General features: G+C 37.3%; 1 protein-coding gene across 1 annotated transcript in view; it reads right to left on the reverse strand.

The window, feature by feature from the left end:
• Positions 1–21,139, reverse strand: part of CCDC34 (coiled-coil domain containing 34) — a 53,834-nt gene that overhangs the window by 6,903 nt on the left and 25,792 nt on the right. Inside the window, exons 4-5 of the mRNA XM_032641581.1 lie at positions 1,454–1,612; positions 759–900 (exon numbers count right to left, since the gene is read on the reverse strand). Of these exons, the coding sequence (XP_032497472.1) occupies positions 759–900; positions 1,454–1,612 (301 nt within the window). The remainder of the gene's footprint in view (positions 1–758; positions 901–1,453; positions 1,613–21,139) is intronic.

The raw sequence follows: 21,139 nt of genomic DNA on the forward strand, positions 1-21,139 counted from the left end.
GAGAACAAAAAAACAGAGCAGGCCCTGCTCGGTAGCTGTAATGGATGACCTCTGTGACATGCAGGAGAGGCCTAAATCCTGACAGCAGGAATGTGTCATTCAGACATTGGCAACCCACTTTGATTGCATAGATATGTCAACACACACTTCACCACGATGGTCAAAACAAAGTCTGGAATATGTCCTATTGTGTGAACAAAACAGAATGGGAGTATTTTTAATAATAAATCACTTAAACAAGTGAAGGCAGCTGTCAGCAAGGCATGAGCTTCCAACATGAAGTACAAAGAAAAACATGCATTGCCATTTATAATCAGACCAAGCCTAAAGGCCAACCAGGTCTGTGTCTGGTTCATGTGCTGTCTAGTATTCCACCCTGCAAAAAGAATGTGCCAAAGACACTGGAAGCTTTGCCTCAGAGAGGGTTAGAAAAGGGGAAGAAAATGACCCCTTCAATATATCCTGATTAAGGCTTTAAAATCCAAGGAATGTAAGAAAATTTTACTTGTTTCTTAACCTTAGAAATCATTACTTTGCAGTTTTACCACTATTGCCTTTAAAATGTATCTGGTTTTAGAGAATGACAACAAATTTGTAGTATCTCCACAGGAATACAGTATGTTATAATCTTCCAGAAAATAGTAATTTGAAAGAAAAAAGATTTTTACACATTTCTATTTCTGTCAAAAGGAAACATAATATATAGTATTCACTCCTGCAAGCCATATTTATGTAACCCACATAACATAAAAACCAACCTGTGAGTTTTCCATTGGCATAACCATAGCTCTTTGCAGCTGGACGAGGTTTATTTTTTGCATTTTCCAACCATTCCTTAAACTTTTTTTCTGCTATTTCCTTTTTTTCCTGTAATTCAGCCTGCCGTTGTTTTTCTTTTTCCTTAAAATGACAAGACCAAAGAATCTCCTGGGATATTCTGTAACTAAAAATTCTATTCAAATTCTACTGACTCTTTTCCCCAGTAGCTCCCCATCCCAATGGCTTTCTGATCAGAAATACTGAATCATAATTCTATAGAGAGCAAAATTTAACATGATCAGGGATGTGATATGAAGGTGGCTGCCTCTAAACAATGACATTAAACCTAAGAAGAAAAAAGCAATTTGCTGTTTTAAAATAGAATAGTAATTTATAATAATGTAATAAAACTTTCCATAAAAGTGCACTGAATAATATTTAAAAGCATAAACAATAAAAAGTTTGAACCTGACTGCAGAAATATCAATAGGCTTATTAATACTTCTCAACCTAAGAAAACCACAAATGCATATTCATTTCTGAAGCTTAATTATAGTATAAGTAGGGGTAGCTACATGTATTTATATTATGATAAGATAGTGCCAATTTTCTATTAGAAACTCTTTATACAATATAGCTGGCACATGTAAACACAAAAGTCATGTATTCTAACTGATCACTTTAGTGAAAATACCTTTTCTTTCTTCTTCTTCTCACATTCTTCAGCATTTTTTTTCTTTAACCATTCTTCATATTTTTCTTTTGCTTTTTCTTGTAAATGTTCTTTCTCCAGCTCCTTTGCTGCTTTTTCCTCCTTTTCTTTATTAATTTTTTGTTCCCTTTCTTTTCTTTTCTTAAATAAAAATGAAGGAATTTTAATTGGAATATCTGTAATCATCCTCATACAAGGGAGAAGTGTTATATACAGCAATTCTCTAAACTTCAGTTATTTCTTAAAATAGGTGGTAAAATAGTGGTTGACACAGTGTGGCTTATGAAAATATATAACATACCTGCACTTACCTGATCAATTTTAGTCTACCAGCTTGAGTATACGTTTCATGATGGCCATAACAAAGGTCTTGCTTGACAAAGTACACTCAGAGCCTGGAACAGTGTTAAGTAAATAGTAGGTGTTCTATAAAGATTTGCTGAGTAAATTAGTGGACAGAAATTATGACCTATTAGACTGTCCTGAATCTTAGTGTTTTTTGATGGATGTTTACCCCCACTCTAAAATAGGAGCCACATGTGTACACATTCCCCAGACAATTTGCCAATACAAATACTTGGATAAATTTTCACCATCAAAGAGTTACAGAGCACAAATTTTGGCCCATTAAGTACTGCTATAAGGGCACATACAGACAAATCTCTGGCTATGTAATTCTTATAAACCTTACACAGACCAAGGATTGGCAAACTATGGCCTGCAGGCCAAATATGGTCCATCAACCACCTGTATTTGTAAACAAAGTTTTACTGAAATGTGGCCACACATTTATTTACATATTTATTGCCTATGCTGCTTTTGCACCACAACAGCAAAGTTAAATAGTTGCAACAGAGATTGCATGGTCCACAAAGCCTAAAATTTTATCTAGCCCCTTGAAGAAAAAACTTGACACAGACTATAAGTCAATGTTTCTTCCTTTTCTCACTCAAAAGATAATCTACCAACACAGCTAAATTCTAAATAACCAATGACATGGCTAGCTCTCTTTATCAAAGGTTTAGAAAATAATCTGCAAACATGAAGTATATGCAATACAAATGCCACATACATCACCCTTCATCGAGCAAATAAATATGAGCCAAGAAATTCTTCCCTTAAAAGCATCTTGTAGAATACTTTAATACAAGCAATTCAAATAAGACCCAAGTAACGAACATCAGTTACGTACAAGATATGTCCAGTGCTGTGCAGGAAAGGTGGGTCTTAAAAATCAAAGCACGGGAATTCCCTGGTGGTCCAATGGTTAGGACTTTGTGCTTTAACTGCTGAGGGCACAGGTTCAATCCCTCCTCAGGGAACTAAGATCCCACAAGCCTCAAGGAGAGGCCAAAGAATAAAAAAATTAAAGCCCCTGTCATTCCCCAAGTTGCTATATTTCCTTATTGTTGGTCTGCCAATAGATGCAAAAGGAAATCCTTTCTTGCTGAGAACTCAATATCCATTGAAATAATGCTGGAATTTAACTATTGGGTTAAATTCCACAAAGAAGTTAAGTAATCTGCCCAAGGTCGCACAGATGGTAAATGACAGATCACTACATATCTCTTATATACATATGAGAGAACGCTGAAAACAATTTTTTGCCAATAAATTCAATTTAAATAAGATGTCAAAATTCCTTAAAAATACGTCACTTTCCAAAACCGATTCAAGAAGAAATAGAGTAACTGAATGAGCCTCTACTTGTAAAAACAATTCAGAATTTAAAACTTTCCCACAAAGAAAACTCTAGCCTCCAGTTGCTTCACTGGTAGAGTCTATCACACGTCTAAGGAAGCAACAGTACCAATTACTACACAAATTGTTTTAAAAAACAGAAAAAGGGAACACTTCCAAGCTCATTTTAGGAGCCCACTATTTCTCTAAAGTCCAAACCAAATATGAAAATTACAAGATAATATTAGGAATAAGTCAAGATAACTGTTCTCATCAGAAACATGAAATACATAGGGATACATTTTAAAAAGACGTATAATGCCCCTGTACATTGAAAACAAAAAAAAAGAAGAAAAAAACAGATAAATATGGCTTAAATAGAAAAAAAATCATGTTTACAGATTTATAATTTGATATTATTAAGACAGCAATTTTCTCCTGAATGATCTATATATTTAATGCAATCCCAATAGTATCAGGCACTATTCAAGCAAGCATGATTAGGGAAATTGATAAGCTAATTCTAAACGGAAAGGGTGCAGAGCAGCTAAAACAATTCTGAAATAGAAGAAAAACGATGGAAGACTTACACTATTTGATTAGAAGCATTTTAAATTCAAGAATTACTATATAAAGCTATAGTAAGCAGATAGTGTAGTACTGGCATAGGATATGGATCAATTGAACAGAATACAGTCCAGAAATAGACCCAGACATATTTGGTCAATAGATTTGAAATAAAAATGTCAGGGTAACTGAGTAGGGAAAATATTATCTTTCAACACAGTGTTGGAACAACTGTATATCCATATTCCAAAAAAATGAACCTTGACCCTTATCACATGCCAACATTAAAATTAACTCAGAATGCTGAGGTAAAAGCTGAAGTTATAAAACTTCTAGAAGAAAACAATGGAGAATATTTTGTAACCGTGGCATAGGCAAACGTTTCTTTAATAGAACACAAACCCCACAGACTATAAAAGAAAAAACAGAAATATGGGACTTAACCAAAATTTAAAATTTCTGCTCTTTAAACATATAAAAAAAATTAAAAGGAGGAAATATTTATAATACATGTTACAGGACTTAAAGGAATATAAGAATTCTTACAACTTACTATTAAGACACACAAAATGGGAAAAACTTAAACACTAAACAAACAAAAAACGAGATGCAGAAATGGTCAATAGTGCTATGGATTGAATTCTGTCCCACCAAAATTCATATATTGAAGCCCTAATCCTCAATGTAACTTTTTTTCTTCTTTTTAAATTGGAGTATAGGTGGTTTACAATGTTGTGTTTAGTTTCAGGTGTACAGCAAAGTGATTCAGTTATACAGACACATTCATTACTTTTCAGATTCTTTTCTCATATAGGTTATCACAGAACATTGAATAGAGAGTTCCCTGTGCTATACAGTAGGTCCTTGTTGTATACAGTAGTGTGCGTATGTTAATCACGAGGCTCCTGATTTATCACCCCACCCCCCCATGTTTCACCTTTGGTAACCATAACTTTGTTTTCAATATGTGTAAGTCTGTTTCTGCTTTGTAAATAAGTTCATTTGTATCATTTTTTAAAAACTTGATACCACATATGAATGACATCATATGATATTTCTCTTTCTCTGACTTACTTCCCTAAGTATGATAATCTTTTGGTCCATCCATGTTGCTGCAAATGGCATTTTGTTCTTTTTTATGGCTGAGTAATATTCCATTGTAAGTATGTACCAACTCTTCTTTATTCCTCTGTCAATGGACACTAGATTGCTTCCATGTCTTGTCTACTGTAAACAGTGCTGCAATGAACACTGGGGTACACCTATCTTTCTGAATTATGGTTTCCTCCAAATATATGCCTAGGAGTGGGATTGCTGAATCATATGGTAGTTCTAGTTTTAGTTTTTCAAGGAACCTCTATAATGTTCTCCATACTGGTTTTACCAATTTACATTCCCACCAACAGTGTAGGAGAGTTCCTTTTTATCCACACCCTCTCCAGCATTTATGCTTTGTAGACGTTTTGATGATGGCCATTCTGACCAGTGTTAGGTGATACCTCATTGTAGTTTTGATTTGCCTTTCTATGGTAATTGGTTTTGTTGAGCATCTTTCCATGTGCTTTTTGGCCATCTGTATGTCTTTTGGGGAGAAATGTTTACTTAGATCTGCCTATGTTTTCAAAAAATTTTATTTTATTTACTTTTTCATACAGTAGGTTCTTATTAGTCATCAATTTTATACACATCAGCATATACATTGCAATCCCAATCGTCCAATTCATCATACCACCATACCCACACTCCCGCGGCTTTACACCCTTGGTGTCCATAAGTTTATTCTCTACATCTGTGTTTCAACTTCTGCCCTGCAAACCAGTTCATCTATACCATTTTTCTAGGTTCCACATACATGCGTTAATATACGATATTTGTTTCTGTCTTTCTGACTTACTTCACTCTGTATGACAGTCTCTAGATCCATCCATGTCTCAACAAATGACCCAATTTCATTCCTTTTTATGGCTCAGTAATATTCCATTGTATTTATGTACCACATCTTCTTTATCCATTTGTCTGTTGATGGGCATTTAGGTTGCTTCCATGACCTGGCTATTGTAAATAGTGCTGTAAAGAACATTGGGGTGCATGTGTCTTTTTGAATTATGGTTTTCTCTGGGTATATGCCCAGTAGTGGGATTGCTGAATCATATGGTAATTCTATTTTTAGTTTTTTAAGGAACCTCCATAATGTTCTCTATAGTGGCTGTATCAATTTACATTCCCACCAACAGTGCAAGACAGTTTCCTTTTCTCCACACCCTCTCCAGCATTTCTTGTTTGTAGACATTTTGATGATGCCCATTCTAACCACTGTGAGGTGATACCTCATTGTAGTTTTGATTTGAATTTCTCTAATAATTAGTGATGTTGAGCAGCTTTTCATGTGCTTCTTGACCATCTGTATGCCTTCTTTGGAGAAATGTCTATCTAGGTCTGCCCATTTTTGGACTGGGTGGTTTGTTTCTTTAATATTGAGCTGCATGAGCTGTTTATATATTTTGGAGATTGATCCTTTGTCTGTTGATTTGTTTGCAAATATTTTCTCCCATTCTGAGGGTTGTCTTTTCTTCTTTTTTATGGTTTCCTTTGCTGTGCAAAAGCTTTGAGGTTTCATTAGGTCCCATTTGTTTATTTTTGTGTTTATTTCCATTACTCTAGGAGGTGGATCAAAAAAGATCTTGCTGTGATTTATGTCAGAGTGTTCTTCCTACATTTTCCTCTAAGTGTTATAGTGTCCAGTCTTACATTTAGGTCACTAATCCATTTTGAGTTTATTTTTGTGTTTGGTGTTAGGGAGTGTTCTAATTTCATTCTTTTACATGTAGCTGTCCAGTTTTCACAGCACCACTTATTGAAGAGACTGTCTTTTCTCCATTGTATATCCTTGCCTCCTTTGTCATAGATTAGTTGACCACAGGTGCATGGGTTTATCTCTGGGCTTTCTATCTTGTTCCATTGATCTATGTTTCTGTTTTTGTGCCAGTACCATATTGTCTTCATTACTGTACCTTTGTAGTATAGTCTGAAGTCAGGGAGCCTGATTCCTCCAGTTCCGTTTTCTTCCCCTCAAGACTGCTTTGGCTATTCGGGGTCTTTTGTGTCTCCATACAAATTTTAAGATTTTTTGTTCTAGTTCCTTAAAAAATGCCATTGCTAATTTGATAGGGATTGCATTGCATCTGTAGATTGCTTTGGGTAGGGATTGCATTGCATCTGTAGATTGCTTTGTAGATTTTCACAATATTGATTCTTTCAATCCAAGAACATAGTATATCTCTCCATCTGTTGGTATCATCTTTAATTTCTTTCATCAGCGTCTTATACTTTTCTGCATACAGGTCTTCGGTCTCCCTAGGTAGGTTTATTCCTAGGTATTTTATTCTTTTTGTTGCAATGGTAAATGGGAGTGTTTCCTTACTTTCTCTTTCAGATTTTTCATCATTAGTGTATAGGAATGCAAGAGATTTCTGTGCATTAACTTTGTATCCTGCAACTTTACCAAATTCATTGATTAGCTCTAGTAGTTTTCTGGTGGCATCTTTAGGATTCTCTATGTATAGTATCATGGCATCTGCAAACAGTGACAGTTTTACTTCTACACTTCCAATTTGTATTCTTTTTATTTCATTTTCTTCTCTGATTGCCGTGGCTAGGACTTCCAAAACTATGTTGAATAACAGTGGTGAGAGTGGACATCCTTGTCTTGTTCCTGATCTTAGAGGAAATTCTTTCAATTTTTCACCATTGAGAATGATGTTTGCTGTGGGTTTGTCGTATATGGCCTTTATTATGTTGAGGTAGGTTCCCTCTATGCCCACTTTCTGGAGAGTTTTTATCATAAATAGGTGTTGAATTTTGTCAAAAGCTTTTTCTGCATCTATTGAGATGATCATATGGTTTTTATTCTTCAATTTGTTAATATGCTGTATCACACTGATTGATATGTGTACATTGAAGAATCCCTGCATCCCTGGGATAAATCCCACTTGATCATGATGTATGATCCTTTTAATGTGTTGTTGGATTCTGTTTGCTAGTTTGTTGTTTAAGATTTTTGCATCTATATTCATCAGTGATATTGGTCTATAACTTTCTTTTTTGTAGTATCTTTATCTGGTTTTGGAATCAGGGTGATGATGGCCTCATAGAATGAGTTTGGGAGTGTTCCTTCCTCTGAAATTTTCTGGAAGAGTTTGAGAAGGATGGGGGCTAGCTCTTCTCTAAATGTTTCAAAGAATTCACCTGGGAAGCCATCTGGTCCTGGACTTTTGTTTGTTGGAAGATTTTTAATCACCGTTTCAATTTCAATACTTGTGATTGGTCTGTTCATATTTTCTATTACTTCCTGGTTCAGTCTTGGAAGGTTATACCTTTCTAAGAATTTGTCCATTTCTTCCAGGTTGTCTATTTTATTGGCATAGAGTTGCTTGTAGTAGTCTCTTAGGATGCTTTGTTTTTCTGCAGTGTCTGTTGTAACTTCTCCTTTTTCATTTCTAATTTTATTGATTTGAGTCCTCTCCCTCTTTTTCTTGACAAGTCTGGCTAATGGTTTATCAATTTTGTTTATCTTCTCAAAGAACCAGCTTTTATTTTTATTGATCTTTGCTATTGTTTTCTTTGTTTCTATTTCATTTATTTCTGCTCTGATCTTTATGATATCTTTCATTCTGCTCACTTTGCATCTTGTTTGTTCTTCTTTCTCTAGTTCCTTTAGGTGTAAGGTTGTATTGTTTGAGATTTTTCTTGTTCTTGAGGTAGGCTTGTAGAGCTGTAAACTTCCCTCTTAGAACTGCCTTTGCTGCATCCCATAGGTTTTGTATCATCGTGTTTTCATTGTCATTTGTCTCTAGGTATTTTTTTATTTCTTGTTTCATTTCTTCAGTGATCTCTTGGTTATTTAGTAACGTATTGTTTAGCCTCCACGTGTTTGTGTTTTTTACGTGTTTTCCCCCTGTGATTCATTTCTAATCTCATAGTCTTGTGGTCAGAAAAGATGCTTGATATGGTTTCAATTTTCTTAAATTTACTGAGGCTTGATTTGTGACCCAAGATGTGATCTATCCTGGAGAATGTTCCATGCGTACTTGAGAAGAAAGTGTAATCTGCTGTTTTTGGATGGAATGTCCTATAAATATCAACTAAATCTATCTGGTCTACTGTGTCATTTAAAGCTTCTGTTTCCTTATTTATTTTCATTCTGGATGATCTGTCCATTGGTGTAAGTGAGGTGTTAAAGTCCCCCACTATTATTGTGTTACTGTCGATTTCCTTTTTTATAGCAGTTAGCAGTTGCCTTATGTATTGAGGTGCTCCTATGTTTTGTGCATATATATTTATAACTGTTATATCTTCTTCTTGGGTTGATCCCTTGATCATTACGTAGTGTCCTTTGTTGTCTCTTGTAAGATTCTTTATTTTAAAGTATATTTTATCTGATATGAGTACTGCTATTCCAGCTTTCTTTTGATTTCCATTTGCATGGAATATCTTTTTCCAACCCCTCACTTTCAGTCTATATGTGTCCCTAGGTCTGAAGTGGGTCTCTTTTAGACAGCTTATATATGGGTCTTGGTTTTGTATCCATTTGGCAAGCCTGTGTCTTTTGCTTGGAGCACTTAATCCATTCACGATTAAGGTAATTATTGATAGGTATGTTCCATGACCATTTTCTTATATTGTTTTGGGTTTGTTTTTGTAGGTCCTTTTCTTCTGTTTCCCACTTAGAGAATTTCCTTTAGCATTTGTTGTAGAACTGGTTTGGTGGTGCTGAATTCTCTTAGCTTTTGCTTGTCTGTAAAGCTTTTGATTTCTCCATTGAATCTGAATGAGATCCTTGCCAGGTAGAGTAATCTTAGTTGTAGGTTCTTCCCTTTCATCACTTTAAGTATATCATGCTACTCCCTTCTGGCTTGTAGAGTTTCTCCTGAGAAATCAGCTGTTAACCTCATGGGAGTTCCCTTGTATGTTATTTGTCATTTTTCCCTTGCTGCTTTCAATAATTTTTCTTTGTCTTTAATTTTGGCCAATTTGATTACTATGTGTCTTGGTGTGTTTCTCCTTGGGTTTATCCTGTATGGGACTCACTGTGCTTCCTGGACTTGGGTGGCTATTTCCTTTCCCATGTTAGGGAAGTTTTCGAATATAATCTCCTCAAATATTTTCTCTGGTCCTTTCTCACTTCTTCTGGGACCCCTATTATGCGAATGTTGCTGCGTTTAATGTTGTCCCAGAGGTCTCTTAGGCTGTCTTCATTTCTTTTCATTCTTTTTTCTTTATTCTGTTCCACAGCAGTGAATTCCACCATTTTGTCTTCTAGGTCACTTATCCGTTCTTCTGCCTCAGTTATTCTGCTATTGATTCCTTCTAGTGTAGTTTTCATTTCCGTTATTGTAATGTTCATCTCTGTTTGTTTGTTCTGTAATTCTTTTAGGTCTTTGTTAAACATTTCTTGCATCTTCTTGATCTTTGCCTCCATTCTTTTTCTGAGGTCCTGGATCATCTTCACTATTATTATTCTGAATTCTTTTTCTGGAAGGTTGCCTATCTTCACTTCATTTAGTTGTTTTTCTGAGGTTTTATCTTGTTCCTTCATCTGGTACATAGCCCTCTGCCTTTTCATCTTGACTTTGTTTCTGTGAATGTGGTTTTTGTTCCACAGGCTGCAGGATTGTAGTTCTTCTTGCTTCTCAACTTAATCTCTTTAAGGCTAAATGCACATATGCCAACATTAGCAGCCTGAATCTTACAATACCTGCTAGTGTTGAAGGGTCTCCTGCAGAGGCATGGTGTGGCTGTGGCTCACTGTGGGGACAAGGACACTGGAAGCAGAAGTTCTGGCAAGTATTCCTTGGTGTGAGCCCTCCCAGAGTCTGCCTTCTACCTACTTTTTGATTGGGTTGTTTATTTGATATAGAGCTGCATGAGTTATTTGTATATTTTGGAGATTAATCCCGTTTCAGTTGCTTCGTTTGCAAATATTTTCGCCCATTCTGTGGGTTGTCTTTTTATTTTGTTTACACTTTCCTTTGCTGTGTAGAAGCTTTTAAGTTTCATTAGGTCATATTTGCTTATATTTGTTTTTATTTTCATTAGTCTAGGAGGTGTATCAAAAAATATCTTGCTGCGATTTACATCAAGGAGTATTGTGCCTATGTTTTCCTCTAAGAGTTTTATAGTGTGTAGCCTTCCATTTAGGTCTTTGATCCATTTTGAGTTTATTTTTATGTATAGTGTTTATGAAATGTCTAATTTCATTCTTTTACATGTAGCTATCCAGTTTTCTCAGCACCACTTTTTGAAGAGACTGTCTTTTCTCCTTTGTATATTTTTGCCTGTTTTGTCATAGATTAATTGACCATAGGTGGGTGGGTTTATTTCTGGGTTTTCTCTCTCCTGTTCCATTGATCTGTATTTCTGTTTTTGTGCAAGTACCATACTGTTTTGATTACTGTAGCTTTACAGTATAGTCTGAAGTCAGGTAACCTGATTCCTCCAGCTCTGTTTTTCTTTCTGTGAATTGCTTTCACTATTCAGAGTCTTTTGTGCTTCCATATAAATTTTAAAAATCTTTGTTCTACTTCTGTGAAAAATGTCATTGGTAATTTGACAGGGACTCCACTGAGTCTGTAGTTGCCTTGGGTAGCATAGTCATTTTGACAATATTGATTCTTCCAATCCAAAACAATACCTTTCCACGTCATCTTTGTGTCACCTTTGATTTCCTTCATCACGTCTTATAGTTTTCAGAATACAGGTCTTTTGTCTCCTCAGGTAGGTTTACTCCTATGTATTTTATTCTTTTTGATGTGATGGTAAATGGGATTGTTTCCTTGATTTCTCTTTTTGATCTTTAGTTGTTAGTGTATAGGAATGCAAGATTTTGGTGTATTAATTTTGCATCCTGTACATTTACTGAATTCACTGATGAGCTCTAGTAGTTGTCTGGTAGCATCTTTTCTATGTATAATATCATGTTGCTGCAAACAGTGACAGTTTTACTTCTTTTTCAATTTGCATTACTCTTATTTCTTTTTCCTCTGATTGCTGTGGCTAGGACTTCCAAAACTATGCTGAATAAAAGTGGTGACAGTGGACATCCTTGTCTTGTTCCTATCTCAGAGAGAATGCTTTCAGCTCTTTACTGTTGAGAATGTTAGCTGTGGACTTGTCATATAAGGCCTTTACTATGTAGAGGTAAGTTCCCTTTATGCCTACTTCTGGAGAATTTTTATCATAAATGGGTGAATTTTGTCAAAAGTTTTTTCTGCATCTATTGAGATGATCATATAGTTTTTAGTCTTAATCAATAACACTGATTGATTTGTGGATATTGTAGAATCCTTGCATCCCTGGGATAAATCCCACTTGATCATGGTGTATTATGGATTCAGGTTGCTAGTATTTCGTTGAGGATTTTTCCATCTAGGTTCATCAGTGATACTGGCCGGTAATTTTCTCTTTTTGTGGTATCTTTGTCTGGTTTTGGTATCAGGGTCATGGTGGCCACATAGAAAGTTTGGGAGTGTTCCTTCCTCTGCAATTTTTGGAATAGTTTCAGAAGGATAGGTGTTAACTCTTTTCTATGTGTTTGATAGAATTCGCCTGTGAAGCTATCTGGTCCTGCATTTTTGTTAGTTGGAAACTTTTTAATCAGTTTCAATTTCACTACTTGTGATAGGTCTATTCATATCTTCTGTTTCTTCCTGGTTCAGTCTTGGAAGCTTGTACCTTTCTAAGAATTAGTCTATTTTTCCAGGTTGTCCATTTTATTGGCATATAGTTTTTTGTAGTAGTCTCTTATGGTCCTTTGTATTTCTGTGGTGTCAGTTTTAACTTCTCATTTTCATTTCTAATTTTATTGATTTGAGTCCTCATTTTTCTTGATGAATCTGGCTAACGGTTTATCAATTTTGTTTATCTTCTCAAAGAATCAGCTTTTACTTTCATTGATCTTTACTACTGTTTTCTTCATCTCTATTTCATTTATTTCTGCTCTGATCTTTATGATTTCTTTCCTTCTACTAACTTTGGGTTTTGTTTGTTCTTCTTTCTCTAGTTCCTTTACATGTAAGGTTAGGTTGTTTTTTTGAGATTTTCTTGTTTCCTGAGTTAAGACTGTATTGCTATGAACTTCCCTTGTAGAACTGCTTTTGCTGCACCCCATAGGTTTTGGATCATTGTGTTTTCATTGTCATTTGTCTCTAGGTATTTTTAAATTTCCTCTTTGATTTCTTCAGTGATCCATGGTTGTTTTGTAACATATTATTTAGCCTCCATGTGTTTGTTACGGTTTTTATTTCCTGTAATTGATTTCTAATCTCATAATGTTGTGGTAAGAAAATATTCTCGATATGATTTCAATTTTCTTAAATTTACTGAGGGTTGATTTGTGGCCCAAGATGTGATCTATCCTGGAGAATGTTCCATATGCACTTGAGAACAATCAAAGGAATGTTGTAATAAATACCAATTAAGTCCATAGGGTCTAGTATGTCATTCAAGACCTGTGTTTCCTTGTTGATTTTCTGTCTGGATGATCTGTCCAGTGATGGGACTGGGGTGTTAAAGTCCCGCACTATTATTGTGTTAGTGTCAATTTCTTTTTTTATGGCTGTTAGCATTTGCCTTGTATATTGAGGTGCTCCTATGTTGGGTGCACATATATTTGTAATTGCTATATCTTCGTGGATTGATCCCCATGATTGTTATGTAGTGTCCTTCTTTGTCTCTTGTAACAGTCTTTATTTTAAAGTCTATTTTGTGTGATGTGAGTTTTGCTACTCCAGCTTTCTTTTGATTTCCATTTGCATGGGATACCTTTTTCCGTCCCCTCACATTCCCTCTGTATGTGTCCCTAGGGCTAAAGCGGGTCTCTTGTAGACAGCATATATATGGGTCTTGTTTTTGTATACATTCAGCCTGTCTGTGTCTTTTGGTTGGAGCATTTAATCTATTTACATTTAAGGTAACTATTGATATGTCTGTTCTTACTGCCATTTTGTTAACTAGGATTTGTTTTTGTAGGCCTTTTTTCTTCTCTTCCTCTTCTCTTGTGATTTTTTTTCCCCCTTTGCGGTACACGGGCCTCTCACTACCGTGGCCTCTCCCACCACGGAGCACAGGCTCTGGACGTGCAGGCTCAGCAGCCATGACCCAAGGGCCCAGCCGCTCCCCGGCATGTGGGATCCTCCCGGACCAGGGCACGAACCCATGTACCCTGCATCGGCAGGTGGACTCCCAACCACTGCGCCACCAGGGAAGCCCTTCTCTTGTGATTTGATGTCTATCTTTTAGCGTTGTGATTGGGTTGCTTCTTCTTTTTCGTGTGTGTATCTACTGTAGAATTTTGGTTTGTGGTTCCCAAAAGGTTCTGACCTAGCAGTCTATATATGTACAAGACTGTTTTAACTTGCTGGTCTCTTAATTTCCAATGCATTATCAATATCCTGCATTTGTACTCTCTTCTCACGACTGCTGGTTTTACTATCATATTTGTGCGTGGATGATTTCCTACCTTTGCTTTATGTTTGTCTTAACTGGTGAGCTTTCCCATTCATAATTTTCTTGATTCTAGTTGTGGTCTCTTCTGCCTAGAGAAATTCCTTTAGCACTTGTTTCAAAGCTGGTTTGGTGGTGCTGAATTCTCTTAGGTTTTGTTTGTCCATAAAGCTTTTGATTTCTCCATCAAATTTGAATGCGAGTCTGCTGGGTAGAGTATTCTTGGTAGTAGGTTTGTCCCTTTCGTCACTTTAAATATATCATCCACTCCCTTCTGGCCTGCAGATTTTCTGCTGAAAAATCAGCAGATACCTTATGGGGATTCCCTTGTATGTTATTTGTTTCTCTTCCCTGTTGTTTTTAATTGTTTGTATTTAATTTTCGTCAGTTTGATTAGTATGTGTCTCATCTTGTATGGGACTCTCTGCGCTTCCCGGACTTGAGTGTTTCCTTTCTAACGTTAAGGACGTTTTCAGCTATAATCTCATCAAATATTTTCTCAGGCTCTTTCTCTCTTCTCCTTCTGGGACCCCTACAGTGCTAATATTGGTGCATTTAATGTTGTCACAGAGGTCTCCAAGACTGTCCTCATTTCTTTTCATTCTTTTTTCTTCATTCTGTTCTGCAGCAGTGATTTCCAACATTCTGTCTTCCAGCTCACTTATTCATTCTTCTGCCTCAATTCTTGTGCTATTGCTTCCTTCTAGTGTATTTTTCATTCCAGTTATTGTACTGTTCATCTGTTTATTCTTTAGATCTTCTCTTTGTTAAACATCATTTGTATCTTCTCAATCTGTGCCTCCATTCTTTTCAGAAATTTTGGATCATCTTTACTATCATTACTCTAAATTCTTTTTCAGGTAGTTTGCCTATCTCCACTTGATTCAGTTGTTCTTGTGGGTTTTTATCTTGTTCCTTCGTCTGGAACGTATTTCTCTGCCATCTCATTTTGTCTAGCTTTCTGTGTTTGTGGTCTTCTTTCCACTGGCTGCAGGATCATAGCTCTTGCTTCTGGTGTCTGCCCTCTGGTAGGTGAGTTTGGTCCTGAGGCTTGTGCAGGCTTCCTGGTGGGACTGGTCCCTACCCACTGGTGTGTGGAGCTGGGTCTTGTCCCTCTGGTGGGCAGATCATGTCAAAGGGTGTGTTTAGAGGTGGCTGTAAGCTCAGTATGGCTTTAGGCAGCCTGTCTGCTGATGGGTGGGGCTGTGTTCCTATCTTGCTGGTTGTTTGGCCTAAGGCATTCACGCACTGGAGCCTCTAGGCTGCTGGGTAGGGCCAGGTCTTGATGCCAAAATGGCAACCTCTGGGAGAGCTCAAGCCAATCAATATTCTCTGGGGCCTCTGCCACCAGTGTCCTTGCCTCCCCACCCCCATAGTGATCCAGAGCCAATCTCAACTTCCCCAGGAGACCCTCCAAGACTCATAGGTAGGTCCAGCCTAAGCTCCTATGGAATTACTTCTTTGTGCTGGGTCCCAGTGTACATGAAGCCTTGTGTGTGCCCTCCAAGAGTGGAGTCTCTGTTTCCCCCAGTCCTATGGAGCTCCTGCACTCAAGCCCCACTGGTCTTCAAAGCCAATTGCTCTGGGATTCCTCCTCTTGATGCCAGACCCTCAGCCTGGGGAGCCTGAAGTGGGGCTCAGGACTTTCACTCTTGTGGGAGAACCTCTGTGATATAATTATTTTCCAGTCTGTGGGTCGCCCACCTGGCGGGTATGGGATTTGATTATGTTGTGAAAGCGTCCTCCTACCATCTCTCATTGTGGCTTCTTCTTTGTCTTTGAATGTAAACTATCTTTTTTGGTACGTTCCAGTCTTCTTTGATAGTTGTTCAGCAGTTTGTTGTGATTATGGTATTTTCATGAGAGGAGGTGAGCTCAAGGCCTTCTACTCCACCATGTTTTCCAGAATCAAGGGGCTGCTTTTAGTTTGGATGCTTGCTGTCTCTTTCCTCAGCCTGGGCTGGCTGTTATCCCCTTGACATGGGGTGTGCAGGTGCAGCAGCCCTTGTGCACTCCCCGGACAGTGTGGGCAGCGCTTGGCAGCTTCCTGTGGATCTCTTAGTGGTGGCCTGTGCCTGCCTATGGAGCCCACGATTGCAGTGGTGACTTGAGCCCACACCCAGAGCTTCTGTAGGCAGTGTCCCGTTGCCTGGGAGCACTTACAGGGGAAGAAGCTCTTATGGTGGTCCTGTCCCTCTTCTCATGTGCCCCTAATAGTGGCACCTTGCTTTTCTGGCAGGCGCCAGCTTCTTCTGAGTACACCCTCAGTTGCCACAAGCTAGCCTCTGCAGACTGTCTCTGAACAACCACCCCTGGTCCTTTCCCTGGGTCTGACCTCTGAGGCCTGAGCTTCAGCACCCAGTCCCCACCCGCACCAACAGAGGAGCATCTCAGGCTGGAGAACGCAAGGTGGTGGTGCCGACCTTCTGTGCAGGTTACTCTCCATTTTGCCTTCTGCAAACTGGTTGCTGTGCTCTCCTCCTAGGCTCCGAAGCTCCGCCTCCATCCAGGCTGATCCCCGACCAGTGAAGGGACTCCCAGGGTGCGGGAACCTTTTCTCCTTCACAGCCTCCTCCCTGCGGTGCAGGCCCATCCCCATTCCTTTCTATTTCCTTTTGTCCTACCCAGTTACTTGGAGGTTTTCCTGTCCTTTCAGAAGTTTGAGATCTTCTGCTGGCGTTCAGTAGATATTCTATGTGAATCGTTCCACTTGCAGATGTGTTTTGAATGTTTTTGTGGTAGTAGGTGAGCTCCCTGTCCTACTCCTCCACCATCTTGATCCCCCAGTCTGTAACTGTGTTTTGAGATAGGAATTTTAAAGAGGTAATCAAGTTCATAAAGGTGAGGCCCTAATCCAAAAGGACTGGTGTCCTTACAAGAGGAAGAGGAGACATCAGGGATGGGCATGTACACAGAAAAGGCCATGTGAGGGTATGGAGAGAAGGCAGTCATCTGCAATCCAAAGAGAGAGGCTGCAAGAGAAACCAAACCTTGCAGACACCATTTTGGACTGTCAGCCTACAGAACTGTAAGAAAATTTCTGTTGTTTAAGCCACTCAATCTGTGGTATTCAATATTTTGTCATGACAGCCCTAGCAGACAAAGAGAATAAGCTTATGAAAAGATGGTAAATACCATTAGATCTCAGGAAAATGGAAATTAAAACAACAATGATAAACTACTACACACTTAATAGAATGACAACGTTAAAAGGACTGAGAATCTGGCAAGGATGTGGTGCACTTGGAACTTTCAGACAATAGTGGTAGGAATGTAGAAGTGGCACAAGCACTTTATAAGAAATTGCCGAACTATTTTTTAAAGTTAAACACACACTTATCATACAACCCAGCAATTCAGTTCCTAGGCATTTACCCAAGAGCAATGAAAACAAGTATCCACAAAAAGACTTGTACGTAAGTGGTCACAGAATTTTATTCATAATATCCCAAAACTGGAAACAATCCAATTATCCATCAACTAGTGAATGGTTAGACAATTTGTGGTATTCCATAGAATAGAATATCACTCAGCAATAAAAAGGAACAATCTTAATACCTGAAATATCGGCAATTTTTAAAAACAGAAGAAGGCTGACACAAAGGAATATATATTGAATGATTCTACCTATAGGAAATACTAGAAAAGGCAAATCTAATCTACAGGAACAGAAAGCAGACTTATCCTTCCTTGGAGCTGGGGTTAGTTGGTGGGAAGCAGGGGCTGAATGCAAGGGAGCACAAGGGAACTATCTGGAGGAATAGGAAATGTTCTCTACCTTGACTGTAATGCCGGTTTCACAGGTACATAAGCTTGTCAAACCTCATCAAACTTAAAATAGGTGTGTTTTATTGTATGTAAATTATTGCTCAATGAAGTTGATTTTAAAACATCAGACAGACAGGCCCTCTGCAGCATTTAAACTACAGAAGAGAGGATAGAATGCCTTTAGTTAGCAAAAGGAGACCAGAGCAGACATTCAGAGAGAAGTACTGAGAGAGAGTAGCCAGCCACTAAGTGGCTTCAGATTTTCTGGCACTGCAGTGCTGCACCACACAGAGAATAATGATTTTTTTTTTTTTTTTTTTTTTTTAAGATGGTGCCCTGAGAGAACCTTTGTTTCTTCAAACTAAAGGAAACTAACAAACCAACTAACTACTCAAAGTTTCTGAATTTCTATTTTGGTTCCTTCAATAGTATCTGGCACATAATAAACGTGTTGAATGCATGAATGATGCACTGATGACAGTGTTATCAATCATACACTTTGCTGATTGGAATTAATTTTTTACATTAAAAAAGCAGTTCCATGGTTTAAAAAAACTTTAAAAATAAATTTATTTTTAATTCTCAAACAATGAAGGCAAATGCCCTTTTGCAAGATACGTGGTAACACACTGTAAAAAAACAAATCTAAAAAATGAATTAGCATGGCAACACAAATGTCAGAGTACCAGATGAGATAAGCCATTTATTTGAAAAGGATTTAACAATTTATAGCACAATATAAGAAATTAGCTTTGCTAATGGATACATAAATTCTTTTTGTCTGATTTTTTGATAGAACACAGTGAAAATGACTTAGAGAAAATAATGCCACAGATATATCTAAAATGTGAATGAAGCTGGAAGCAGCAGAGGACCACACACCATGAAATGTAAACAGAGGAGAAAAAAGCTAGATGCCAGACAGGAAGAGAAGAACCAGAAGAGCAGTCTTTACAAATAGAGGTAAGTATAACCAAGACTGAAATAAGAAATTTGATAGTTCTTAAGGCAAAAAAAAAAAAAAAACAAGAGTGATCAATTATTCCTTAGTATGCACAGGAATTCTGCAGAATAAGTAAATTTCTCAAGGTTCATTTTTAAACTCTTCTCAACCTTATGGAATCTTGCTTTCGATAATTAGTGATTTATGTCAGGGCAAGCCACTTCCCTTCAAAAGAAAGAAATAATTTTTCTCAAATAATTGGATTAGATCTACTGCCACTAATTAAAACAGAGAATATATCATCTCTACATTCTTAGACAAACAGCAACTATGTTTGATTAGCATGGTAAAATGAGCTTAATGGAGTCAGAAGATAAGAGAAGCTTTTAGAGGAGAGAGCATACTATTCAATACATGCAAAACTTTTATTTTCTAGCTATATATTTCAAAAAAGTATCACTCAAAGCTTGGTTGTAGTTACACAGGCTTATTTTGATTTTGGCATTTATTCACAAAGAACTCTTTCTTGTATTATGGGATGTAGCAAACTTAAAAAAAATAATTTACTTCTGAAGTAAAGAACAAATATATTTATGGTTATAACATACACATGCCTAGCCAATTTCCTTCTTATAATACTTGGATGAAGAAAGCTATGTCATCTTCAATTTACTGGAATTATTTACTAGGTACTATTATTAATACCACTAGGCACTGCATTCAATAATAGTTAGGACCCAAAAGTTAGAAATAATTTAAAATTTTTGTCTTACAACTTAAATCAAACATTTGAATTCATAAAATTGGATATTAATAATAAAAGCAGTACCATTCTAAATGTGTAAAAAAATCACAACAGACAAGATATTTTTTTACATTTCTAATTTGAGATCTAATACAAGACTGTATTAAAACTGAAAGGAAAATGATACGTTTATTCATTCACTCATTTATTCCAAAAACAAATGCTTACTATATTACAAAGCATTATGTTAGTTAGATCTTGTAATGGATAAAAATATAAAAAATAACTTAAAAAAACAAAAAAAACAAAAAGCTCCTATCCTTAAGAGTCTTAAAATTACAAGGGGGGCTTCCCTGGTGGTGCAGTGGTTGAGAATCCACCTGCCAATGCAGGGGACATGGGTTTGAGCCCTGGTCCGGGAAGATCCCACATGCCACGGAGCAACTAAGCCCGTCCGCCACAACTACTGAGCATGCGCTCTAGATTCCGTGAGCCGCAACTACTGACGCCCGCACGCCTAGAGCCTGTGCTCCACAACAAGAGAAGCCACTGCAATGAGAAGCCTGTGTACCACAACAAAGAGTAGCCCCTGTGAGCCACAACTAAAGAAAAGCCTGCATGCAGCAACGAAGACCCAACACAGCCAAAAATAAATAAAAATAAATAAATTTATTAAAAAAAGAAAAAAATACAACTAGCAACAAAGTATATCATATACTGCATTGTATTTTGTATAAAGTGATATAAATTAAACAAGGACTCAGAGAAGAAAAGAATTTCCAGCATGTGATCAGCAAATGATTCATGTAGGAAATACTTTGAGTTGGATAATAAAAGGAAAGGTAGGGTGAAAAATATGATGAGATCCCATACTGAAGAGATACCATATTAAAAAAAAAGGAAATGAGACACAGAAGTGTTCTCAAAACTTCTCATGAACATATATTCCTAGGGGCGGGGGAGCACAGTCCAAAGCCCAAGATTTCTTTGAAATCTACTGTGTATTTTAAAAATAATATAAAATTTATGTTCTACTCTATTAAATATCTGTGCTTGCTTTAACATAAAACTAACATTTTTCCTTTCAAAATTTTCCAGCAACACTAATACTCCAAGAAGATGGGCCATGCTTATCCTGAGTGTGCTCCCCAAAGATGCCAGTCAGAAGCTGACAGTATGGAATGAAGGGCAGCACAGTTGGAAGGAGATGTGGCTCGGAGAGCAGAGAGTAGAAGGTATTTAACCAGCCAGGCTAGAACAGTTCAAATGTTATTCAGAGGACAGTGGGGAATCATGAGAGATATATTTTGAACTGAGGGATGACACTTGACTTTTTGGCAAGATTAGTCTGGCAAGGACACAGAGGATGAAGTCATATTTTGGGGCATTTTTAAGCATCAGGTACTGATCTAACTGCTGGATAACTGAACAAGAGGCAGAAATCCCTGCCCTTATGGGGCTTACA

The sequence above is a fragment of the Phocoena sinus genome, chromosome 8, assembly GCF_008692025.1.
Source record: "Phocoena sinus isolate mPhoSin1 chromosome 8, mPhoSin1.pri, whole genome shotgun sequence".
NCBI lineage: Eukaryota > Metazoa > Chordata > Mammalia > Artiodactyla > Phocoenidae > Phocoena > Phocoena sinus.